This window comes from Leptosomus discolor, chromosome Z (assembly GCF_034619465.1).
Source record: "Leptosomus discolor isolate bLepDis1 chromosome Z, bLepDis1.hap2, whole genome shotgun sequence".
NCBI classification, from domain to species: domain Eukaryota; kingdom Metazoa; phylum Chordata; class Aves; order Leptosomiformes; family Leptosomidae; genus Leptosomus; species Leptosomus discolor.
In genome coordinates this window covers 18,061,400-18,072,913 of record NC_141419.1, presented here as the reverse complement: position 1 = coordinate 18,072,913, position 11,514 = coordinate 18,061,400, and the positions used below count along the sequence as shown (strand labels likewise).

Below are 11,514 nucleotides of genomic sequence, written 5' to 3'. Positions count from 1 at the left end.
CAAATAAAACCACAAACTTAACATTTTCATAGACTCCATTGGCCATGCCAGTTAGCATTCATTCTGTTTGCTGCTGGTGGAAATTGTGTGCACCTTTTGGTACTGAAAATAGGAAGCTTTCTTGGTAGTATAGCTGCACCTTTCTAAAGTATTAGGCCAAGAAAGTAATTTTGTTGTTTTGATAATATGTGCTAATTGTTTCAGATAAAGGTGCTGTCCCTTTGGAATGGCCCTACCTGGAGTCTCTGGCAGAAAGTACCCTGGGAGACCCAAGGCAGACCCCTAGGCTTTTTGAGTCAGGGATGCACAGGATCCAAGGCCTGCTATACTCCAACTGGAGAAGAGATACTGGCAGCATATGAAGGAGTTCAAGCTGCCTCGGAAGTGGTTGGTACTGAAGCACAGCTTCTCTGAGCACCTTGACTGCCAGTGCTGGGGTGGATGTTGAAAGGGAGAGTCTCCTCAACACACCATGCAACCAATGCCACATGGAGTAAGTGGGTTGCACTGATAACACAACGGGCTCGAATAGGGAGCCTTAGCTACCTGGGAATCTTGGCACTGATCACAAACTGGCCAGAAGGCAAAGATTTTGGAGTGTAGGAGGAGTGGCACATGCTTCAGCGGGTGACACGTGCTGAAGAGGCCCCACCATGAAATAAACTACCAGATAATGAGAAGCGACATGCTTTGTTCACTGATGAGTCCTGTTGCATTGTGAGAAAACATCAGAGGTGGAAGGTTGCTGTGTAGAGTCCCACGTGATGAGTCGCTGAAGCTGCTGAAGGAAAAGGTGAATCAAGTCAGTTTACAGAGGTGAAAGCCGTCCAACTGGCTTTAGATAGATATTGCTGAGTGAGAAAGGTGGCCAGTGCTTTATCTCTGTACCAACTCATGGATGGTGGCAAATGCTCTGTGGGGGTGGTTACAGCAATGGAAGCAGAGCAACTGGCAGCACAGAGGTAAACTCATCTGGGCTGCTGAATTATGGCAAGATATTGTCATATGCTCGGGTAGAGAACCTGGTTGTGAAAGTATATCACTTAGGTGCCCACGTACCCAAGAGTCAGGCCACTGAAGGACATCGAAGCAACCACGGGTAGATCAGGCTGCTAAGATTGAAGTGGCTCAGGCAGACCTGGACTGGCAACATAAGGGTGAATTATTCATAGCTCACTGAGCCCATGACACCTCAGGCCATCAACGAAGGGATGCAACATACAAATGGGCTCGTGATCAAGGGGTGGACCTGACCATGGATGCTATTGCACAGGTTATCCATGAGTGTGAAACCTGTGCTGCGATCAAGCAAGCCAAGCAGTTGAAGCCCCTGTGGTATGGAGAGCGATGGCTGAAATACAAATACGGGGAGGCCTGGCAGGTTGACTATATCACACTCCCACAAACTCGCCAAGGCAAGCACCATGTGCTTACAATGGTGGAAGCAACCACTGTATCGCTGGAAACATATGTCATGCCCCATGCCACTGCGTGGAACTCTATCCTGGGCCTTGAAAAGCAGGTCTTACGGCGACACGGCGTCCCAAAAAGGATTGAGTCAGAAAATGAGACTCATTTCCAAAATGCCCTCATAGACACCTGGGCCAAAGAGCATGGCATTGAGTGGGTACATCACATCCCTTCTCATGCACCAGCCTCCGGGAAGACTGAAGAATACAATGGTCTGCTAAAAACCACACTGAGAGCAATGAGAGGTGGCACCTTCAAACAGTGGGATACACATTTAGCAAAAGCCACCTGGTTAGTCAGCACTAGATGACCTGCCAATCAAGTTGGTCCTGCCTGGTCAAAACTTCTCCATACTATAGAACAGGATAAAGTTCCTGTAGTGTACATTAAAATTCTGCTGGGGAAGACAGCCTCGGTTGATCCTACCTCAGGCAAAGGCAAATCCATCTGTGGAATTGCTTTTGCTCAAGGACTTGGGTGCACTTGGTGGGTAATGCAAAAGGATGGGGAAATCTGATGTATCACAAGGGAATTTGATTTTGGGCAAAAATAGCTGTTGAATTGAATTGTACTGTTAAGTGCTAAATAACCCTGTCATTGCATATCATCACTATGGTTGCTATATATTATACTAATGGCCTTATAGTAAGAATCACCCATGAACTTTGATGGAGCCAGGACTGGTTTCAACAGCTGGCACCCAGCAACTTCCTCAAGATCAACATCTTCAACCTGCAGACTGCGAGCATGAGCCGCACCAGATACAGCAGCTACAAGCTCCAAATGTAGCATGCAACAGAGACTACACAACATCCTCCTGCTACGTCCAATGTCAACCCACCTGCCACACCGCACCCAAACCTAGTCCCACTCCACCTGTGAGTGTCCCCCTGCTCCACTGACTGGGTGAATTCCATATCACCCCTCATGCCTTGAAATACTGACATGACAGATGGAACCAAAAGTTATGGACTAAATGAACTTAACACTCGTTTTAGAAAGAAGGCCCACAGACTAAGGGAATGGTATCTTAATATCATATATATGAAAGGACAGGAAAAGTGATGGTGATCATCTAGAATGTATTGGAAAATAAGGAACCTGAGCATGACATAAATGGTATGGAATAAGGGTCAGGCATTGTCCTGGTTTTGGCCAGGATAAAGCTGATTTTTTTAAAATTTTTGTTTTCTTAGTAGCTAAAATAGTGCTGTGGTTTGGATTCAGTATGGAACTTGGTATAAGAAGAATGCTGATAATATACTGATGTTTTCAGCTGTTGCTAAGAAATCAAGGTCTTTTCAACTCCCCATATTTTGCTAGTGTGCAGGTGCCCCAGAAGCTGGGAGGGAACATGGCCAAAGCAACGGACTCAAATTGGCCAGTGGAATATTCCATATCATACAATGTCATGCTCAGTATATAGGTGAGGGTTAGCTGGAAAGCTGGGGCTCTCTCTCCTCTGGGATTGCTAGCTGGGAATGGGCTGGGCCTTTGTTGGTGGGTGGTGAGCAATAGCATTGCACATTACTTGTTTGTATGTTCTGTTATCACTGTTATTATCATCATTATTTTTATTTTATCTTATTTCAATATTAAACTGTTCTTATCTCAATCCACGAGTCTTACTTTTTTCCCGATCTCCTCCCCATCCCACTGGGAGGGGGCAGGAGTGAGCAAGGAGCTGCATGGTGCTTAGTTGCTGGCTGGGGCTAAACCACGACAGATGCAGGTAAAGAACTGGGCAGCGCAATTGGCAAAGGATTGAAGAGCAGATAATGGCGATATGGAGTTGAATTATGATTGCAAACTTCCCAAGAGAATTAGCTTGGCGATCCCATGTATGTGACAAAGGTCGCATCCGCATGCTATGGTGCAGAAACAGGTCACTTTCATGACACTTCACAGTGAAAGAAGCAAGGGCACATAAAAACCTCAAGAAGCAACATTGCGAAACACACCTGAAAAAAAAAGCCAGGAGCTCTTACTTCCTCTGCGTCTTAGCACAAGGTCATGCGCAATAAGACCCAAGAACCCTTCAGCTCCCTTTGCAAGGCAAGCGCTCCATTTACTGGTACTTGCAGTGCGATTCACAGAGCAACCTTTAGGGTGAAGAAGAAGATGGACCGCCACCGCACTTGGCCGATGCGGTGATTCGGTGGCCTCAGCAGCGGGAATTTTTTCGGTCAGCTCCGGGACGCCTGTCCGCCGGCGCAGCGGATGACAACGGGCGGCGGGGACGGGTCCCGGCCCGGCGGGCGGCTCGGGGCGGTGGCGCGGCGGGGCCGGAGGCCGGGGGGGGGAGGGGAGCTGTCCGTGGTGCTGCCGTCTCCCCTCGCCCCCCGGCCCCGCCCCGCCGCCCCGCCCCCGCGGCATACCGCCCCGGGATGGGTCCCCGCCGGGCGCGCCGCGCAGAGCCGGGCCGGGGGACAGCTTGCCCGTTCCCTGTGGCCTCTGTTTGAAGGAAGAGTTCAAAGTCTCGACCTGGCGCATTTTTTAAATTATTACTTAAAAAAAAAAAAAAAAAGGAAGAAAGAACCATCAGCCGGTTCGGACGGAGGGTGGAGACGTCGCAGTCGCGACTCGTATCTCCGTACGGGCTCGCTGCGCCGCCGCGCCCGCTGTCTATTACCAAATGTCTGTGCCGACTAAAAAATCTCGAAAGAAGAAGGGGGAAGAAGGGCGGCCACCGCCGCCTCCTGCGCCTCCGGTACCGGTGGGTGTCCGGAGAGGGCGGGTAGGCAGCGTCAGGGCGAGAGCGCCCACCGGGACGGGAGCGGGGCCCCGTTGACGCCCGGGATTTAACCTCTCTCGTTCAATAAACCCTTCTGCTGCCTTTCCCCCGGCCTCTTCTCCTCCCGACGCAGTCAGGCACAAGTTAAGGCGCTACTGCCCCTAAGAGAGAGCCGGGGAAAAAAGATAAGAAGAAGAACAAAACCCCGGAGAGACCGCCGCGCCGCCGGCCGCCCGCCCGGGAGCCCGGTCCTCCCGGTCCTCAGAGGGCAGCGCTGGGCGCTCCGCCCCGTCGGGGCAAGGCCGGGGGCCGGCCGCTGCCGCCGCGCTCCGCCGCGGTGACGGTGACATCGGCGCACGGGTGGGGCGGGGCCGGGCCGAGGCGGGCCGGGGCGGAGCGGCACCCGCCACACGGAGAAAACAAGCGGCGCGCGGCTCCGCCGCGTCCTCGCAGGTAGAGGCGGCAGCGGCGGCACCGCGCAGGCACCTCCGGGCCAAGGCCGGGTGGTGCCGCCTGGAGTGCAGCGGGCTGCCGGCGACGCGGAGCAGCGGGGCCGGGCGCTCCCATGGGCAGGGCCGCCCCGGAGGGCCGGGATCGCCGCCAGGCCCGGGCAGCGCGGAGCGGCCGAGCGGCGGCTGCAGCTGTCTGCGACGCCCGGCCGCCGGCGGCCGTGAGGCCGGGGCGGGCCGGGGCATGGCGCGGCAGGCGGGCGGCACGGCAGCGGACGAGCTGGCCAACGCCGCCGCCCGCGGCGACCTGGAGCGCCTGAGGGAGCTGTTGGACGGCGCGGCGGACCCCAACGCCGTCAACTCCTACGGCCGGACCCCCATCCAGGTAGGGAGGCCGGGCGGCGGGGAGCAGGGAGGGCGGCGGTGGGGTGGGGGGGTCTGCGGCCCCTCCGTGCCCGAGGAGCGGTGCCGGCCGCCCCGGGGCAGCCTCCAGGCGCCGGACGCCCCCCGACGGCTGCGCTCGGCTGCTGTCGAGGCGGCGCGGCGCAGCGGCTCCTCTCGCCTGTCTGGAAAGGCGAAAGTCTCTGACGGCCGCAACAGAGAGGTTTTAGTCTTAGCAATCCTTGCCTTTATTTTAACCAACTGAGATAGGATGACTCAAAACCGAGAACTTTAATGCTCATCTCGCAATAAACGTGCAATAAAAAGTAACGAGTCACCTTTTCAGAAAGAATTACCCTTTCGTCATACCTCGTCTTCTGCTTTATACGTCTATTAGTACTTTTTCCTCTCCTCTCCCATGAAAAAGGTATGTTCACTGACTCTCACGATATGGTCGCTAACCCTTAGAAGCAGAAACATCCGGGTGCAACAGCCTTGCCCAGCAGACCCTGCAGGCAGACAGCTAGCAGTCCCTGTGGGCCTGAGTCTGCCCACATTTTAGAATCGCGTGTAGACGGATGTAGCGCCAGGAGGAGTAGCAGACACTAGATTTATAAAGCTGAGTTAATTTCCGAGGTAGCTCTGGACAGCTTCTTCTTAAATTTTCAAAATAAAACGAAACTCGAACAAACTGAAAAGCTATATTTAAGTTTTACGGCCACTTGCTTGTGAAATACTCTCCTACAAAATGTCCATGCAGCATTTCACTCGAAACACGTATCTGATGCCGTCCGCCGGCATGTTTTTTTCCTGCACCTCCGCGCAGCAGGGATTTAACCCGTGCGCTGAACGCATTGCCGGCTGCGCTGGGGGAAAGGCAGCTTAGAGAACGGCGAGCCCGAGCGGGAGGGCACCCGGGCATTTCGATGCTGCCCCTGGGCAGGGGGATGAGGCTAAATGTGCGTTTCGAGTCTCTCCGGAGGGCGCGGGAGGCGCGCTGCAGGGGCGGTCGTGTTCTCTGTACGCGCGTGTCACCTTGCCAAGGAGCTCCTGGAAAAGCGTCCCGGGTGAGAGCGGGACGGCGGCAGCCCCCGGGAGCCGCTCCACCGGCACGGTTCCGCCATGGCTGTTGCAAAGCGGCTCGGGACTCGCCCTCGGTTCCTGCAGGGGTGCTCAGGAAGAAAGGCGAGCCCCTTCCCCTTGTCCCTCCGCGCCGCGGCTGCCGCCCCCCTGCCGCGGAGCAGCCCCAGTGCGGGCCCGCACGCCCCAGCCTCGACGGGGCTCCCCGGCGCACTGCCCCACCTGCCCCGCCGAGTCCCGCGGCGCGGAAAAGGAGGGACTCCACCAGCCGCGCACCGCTCCCGCCGGGTCCGCGCTCTCCGCCGTTCGCGGCACCTCCGGAGCTGATCTCTAGGCCTCACCCGCGGATTTTCTACTCCTTTCCGCGGGCGACTCTCGCTCCTGCGGGGCCGAACGAGAGCACCTGAGCGGCTCCCGGCGGCGCTGACGCTGTCTCTCCCCGCAGGTGATGATGCTGGGCAGCCCGCGGGTGGCCGAGCTGCTGCTGCAGCGCGGGGCCGACCCCAACCGCCCGGACCCGCGCACCGGCTGCTTCCCGGCCCACGACGCGGCCCGCGCCGGCTTCCTGGAGACGCTGGTGGCGCTGCACCGCGCCGGGGCGCGCCTCGACCTGCCCGACGGCCGCGGCCGCCTCCCTCTCGACGTGGCGGCGGGGGGCCCGCACGGGCCGGTGGGCCGCTACCTGCGGCACCTGCCGTCCCGCACCTAGCCTCCTCCTGGGCGGTTCCCTCCCCTAATTTATTGCCTGCGCCCGCCCGCGGAAAACATGAAGTCGAGCAGCACTCGCGCGTTGTAAATAATCCCCGGATGGCCTGTCCCCCGGCTCGGGTGCACGAAAGACCGGCGGGATACATATTGTTTTGTACGCTGTACTTTGCATGTGTCTGTATGTTATCCTGCACTTGAAACCCTACACCCCTCCACGCCCCCCCGTTTTTCGCGTGAGAGTCAAAATACTGTGAAGAGAAATAAATATGAAGGAAAAAGCCCACACTGAGCTAGCTCAATAAATCCTTTGTGTTTTGACAGCACCGCGTCTGGGCTTTCTGATTACCCTCCTCCCCGGGTCTCCCTGCTCGCACCTCCTAGCCCTCCGTCTGAAGGGGACGGGAGAGGCTGCGGGCTCTCCCGGGCCCGAGTCGACGGCTCCCCGTTTGATTTCAGACTGAAGTTAAATCTGACTCAAGGGGCGCTGAAGCCGATCTCGGCCTCTCCCTAGCAAAAGCGGCCGGGACAACGGGGAATCGAGGCTTCCTGGTGAGACTGCAGCTTTGACAAATACCTCCTTAAAACCACGTAAGATGCTGTGCGTGTCTGTGCACGTCTGTGCACGGCTCGTGGCGCATCCGTGACTCCTCTCGTGAAGGAAGGCTGTAAACATGGGATCTGGAAGGAGAAAATAAAAAGCTATTTGTGTCTCTCTGCAAGCCTGATATCACCCCCCGCTTGAAGTAAGGGGTGGTTTACCAACTTGCAGGTGACCTTCCCTGAGTTATTCTAATTTTAACAATATCTTGAAGAATCACAACTGTTGCAAAAGGAAGGTGATGTGGAAGTAAAAACCAAAAATCGTATGTCCGAGCTCGGCCCCAGGCTGCTCGATGGTGGCGCGTTTGGTACGGAAATAACCAACTCTTCTTAACACGAGCGGTTGTAACGTCTGTGCTGCTGGAGGAGGAACGGGGGCGGGGGTTAGATTAATTATCCGGGAGCTGATCCACATTTCACTGACTGCCGCGGCGCGGGGAAGCTGGGTGTGAGCATCCCCCTGCAAAGCCGCGGCGGCAGCCCAACCTCCGCTAAGGGGAAGCGGGCGGGCGGGGGACCCGCTGCCGCCGCGGGGGGGACCCGACCTCCACCGGTGTGCTCGGGCCAGGCCCGTGCAGCCGCCGGCAGGGCGATGGGGCAGGCGGCGAGGACGGCGGCGAGGACGGCGCCTCCAGCCCGTGTGAGCCTCCTCCCGGGACCCCACCGGGGGCTGTACTCACACGTCCTGCGCCTTAGGGACCGAGGAGGGGAAGCAAGGCAGGGAGGCAGGAGAGCTCTGGTCTCGTTCCCCAGTGCAAATCCTGGGCAATTTGCGGAGCTCCCTGTAGGGAATTAAAGGAGGAAAAAGATTTCTCTTCGTTTTGCATTCCAACACAGTGTCCTCGATATTTAATGCATAAACATTAAAAATAATAGACATACTTTTATATAACGTATTGGAATATGTGATTTATTAAATATAATTTAATACTTTACGTGCTTTATTATTATTTCGTGCAAGTTGGCACGCTATAAATCTGTAGTTATGCCATTTATGTACGTAATACATCTGTGTAATGTTTATATTAAAATATACATAATATGTGTATATATTAAAAACATTTTGATTATTTATCAAGCCTATGTATTTGCTTATCAATTATTTGCATACGTAATACTCTTATATTAAAGTGTAACTACATTATATTCATATAAAATATGTACCAAAAATTCATATTTAATCTATATACATGCTCGTTTATTATAAGAATGTTCAGAATATATATTCGATACATATCTTTAAATAGAAAAAATATTAAATTAAAATATAAAACGATAACACCTTAGGAAATTGTGCCATATTCTGTGTTAGTACATGGCATAGCCATAAGTGAGCCAAGGACAACACTGGGGATGAAGCAGTCAAGCACCTGCATTCCATGCCTGAGGGAACCGGGATAGAGCTTGGACAAGACACGGAGGCAGGGCAAAGCTACAGCCTGACCACTCTCTTTACAGAAAAATAAGAACATAACAAACTGAGCTTCCAACCTTAGTTAGACCAGTATTCCGATTTTAAAATGTCGTTTTCTCCAAGAAACATAATTCGATTTAAAATTTTGAGCATTTCCATTCTGGTTTGAAACAACAACGATAGCAGTAACGCATAAAATTGGCAGGGGAAACAACAGACTTTCCTAGGCTGACCGCACCAAACGAGCCCTCAAAACCCAGCAGGGCTAAATGCCTAATTGCTATAAATCCGCCTCACGCCATAGGTACGCAGCCACCCCCCGCCCCTCCCCCCCTCCCGCCCCTCCCCCGGGCGGGGCCCACAGTGGGGGCTACTTACCCCGTGGGAGGATGGGGGTCCCCAACACGATCCTGCTTGGCCACGGGAGTTCCACAGGCACCTTTCCTTCTGGCAGCAGCACCGGTTCCAGGGCTTAGGGTCCTTCCTGAAAAGAGTAGCAATTGTTAACAGCGAACTGCACCAGCAACATACATTTCGAGACAGCCCTAAAAGCATTGCGTTTAACGTGGCAGATAACTTGCACTTCTCATTTTTAACATAATTGAGTACGACTGCACACACACATACGCACACACACCCCCCTCCGCGGCAGGGTTTGCGCCTTGTACACGGCGAGATGCTCCGCGGGCCCGGCTCGGCCATGCGTTCAGCGTTGGTGGGTATTTGGTTTCTATTGCCAAAACTGCCAGTTCGCCCTCCCACTGCCGCTCCGGCACCTGCACCAAGCAGCCAGGCGGGCATTCGTCTCTCTCATTTTTGCCTTGCCTGTCGGGGAGGAGTCGCCACGGGAGGGGGGAAAAAACAAAACAAAACAAAACAAAGCATCTCTCGAAGAGCTACTTTCATTTCGAAATGGCTGTTTTCACTCACCCATTTCCCAGGCTTGAATTCGGACTCGGTCCAGGAGAAACCATTACAGGCTCTTCTCTGTTAGCATTGTCGTTAGGGTTACTCCGTGCCCAGGCAGAAGAAGGAAACTTCTATTGACATCGGTGTCATTGCTGTTTGTCCAGCCGAGAGAAGGACGTGTTTGGTGGGGGTGGGGGGAGTACACGCGTCTATTCACCAGCCCTTCCAGGGAGTGCCGCGCTGCGCCCCCGCCGCCGGCTCCCTGCAGTCCCTGCGCACCCCCAGCTCCGCGCCGAGCCGCGTCCCGCCGCGACGAGCCGTGCCGGGCAGAGCAGGGCCCTGCCGCCCCCGCGGAGGGCAAAGATGCGACAGCAGGACCGACGCCCTCCCCGCTCATCACCCTTCTCCGCACCTCGCACGGAGGTACCCCGCACCCTGGAGGGGAGGATGCGCAGGCAGAGGGGCTCCCGGGGAGGAGGGTGTGAGGGGGGGGGGAGCGGGACACACGCCTGCACCCTCTCCCCGGCCGCCCAGACGTTCTCCGCCGGGCGGCGGGCCCGGCTCAGCACGGGCTGTCGGGGGGCTCAGCACCCCTCCGGCGGGCCCCGCGGCAGCGCCCAGAACCGGCCCGGGACGGGAGCGCCGGCAGGTTGCTCGGGAATTTTGAGCGCTCCTCCGCTGCTCCCCCCCCTCCCCCCACCAACCCCCGCTCCAAAATCTCAGCCTTCAAACCGAAAACAGAGCGGTCCGGCACCGCGGAGCACGGCCGGGGAGAAGGTCGCGGGGGGAGGAAACAGTTAATTACCCGTTTCGGTTACCGGCGGGGGGAGAAGAGATCCGCTTTTTTTTTTTTTTTTTTTCGCTCCGCTACGCAACGGCCCCGCGTCGCGTTCAAATGACCATGTGACAAGGAAATAGCTGCTCGCCCGGGCCAATACTGGCCTGCGCTTTTAAAGTGGCAGGGATCCGCTAGCCGTACTCCCGGGACACCAACGCAGCCCCCGGGGGGGTACGGGAAGGGGTTGTGGTGCGCCAGGCCGCCGCAGGCCCCGTCCCGCCGTGGGGCTTCCGAGGGGAGCGGGGTCCAAAACCAACGAAACAACCCCGAAAAAAATCCAAAATCACACACTCCCCCTCCCCCAGAGTGGGAGGCGGTGTGTTTGGAGGGGACAAACGGGGGAGGGGGGGGCAAGGACATGTCGTCAAGGCTTTATTTGAAAGCAAGGGAGCGCCCTGCGATTGGCCGGCCTCCACGCCCGTTTGGTGGTGGTGCTCCTCGGTGAGACTCGGTGGGAGGGGAGAGGAGCCGACGGCCTCCCCCGTCCCCATCCCCCGCCGCTGGTCCTCCTTCGCCCGCTTTCGAGGCGGGAGCTGTCATCATGGGAGGTGTTTAAGGGCAGAGGAGGGGGGGGAAGGGAGGGAGGTAAGGCGAAATGAGGAGTCGAAATTAGTCAAACGGAAAAGAAAAAAAAAAAAAAAAAGAAGAAAAAAAAAAAAAAAAAAAGAAGAAAGAAAATCCTCTCCAATGAATGGAGGGTGAGAAGGCCGATTCACCGGTGGGGCCCCGCCGGGGAGGTATTTCTAGCGCGGCACGCCGGGGTCTCCCCCGAACCCATGACCCCCCGGATAAGGTGCACCGTCCGCTTTCGGCGCGCCCGCAGCCTGCGCCGGGCTCGGGCGCTGGGCTGGCGCATCCTCCGCGGCGTCGTCGGGGCGCTGGGGCGGCGCTGGCCGCCGCGCCTCGCTCTGCTGCTGATCCTGCGGAGGAG

General features: G+C 56.2%; 1 protein-coding gene across 1 annotated transcript; it reads left to right on the top strand.

Moving 5' to 3' along the window:
• The first annotated feature begins 4,897 nt into the window (after window positions 1-4,897).
• LOC147413236 (cyclin-dependent kinase 4 inhibitor B-like) lies at window positions 4,898-6,823 on the top strand. Its single transcript, XM_086480042.1, has 2 exons — window positions 4,898-5,038; window positions 6,560-6,823. Exons 1-2 carry the CDS (start codon window positions 4,898-4,900, stop codon window positions 6,821-6,823), a joined length of 405 nt encoding a protein of 134 aa, XP_086336168.1.
• Window positions 6,824-11,514: the final 4,691 nt, after the last annotated feature.

What these genes read in the sequence shown, in the direction of transcription:
- LOC147413236 (XM_086480042.1), top strand. Translation starts at nt 4,898, where the DNA reads ATGGCGCGGCAGGCGGGCGGCACGGCAGCGGACGAGCTGGCCAACGCC. An exon ending in ACGGCCGGACCCCCATCCAG is followed by an intron (nt 5,039 to 6,559) that starts GTAGGGAGGCCG and finishes CTCTCCCCGCAG; the next exon opens with GTGATGATGCTGGGCAGCCC.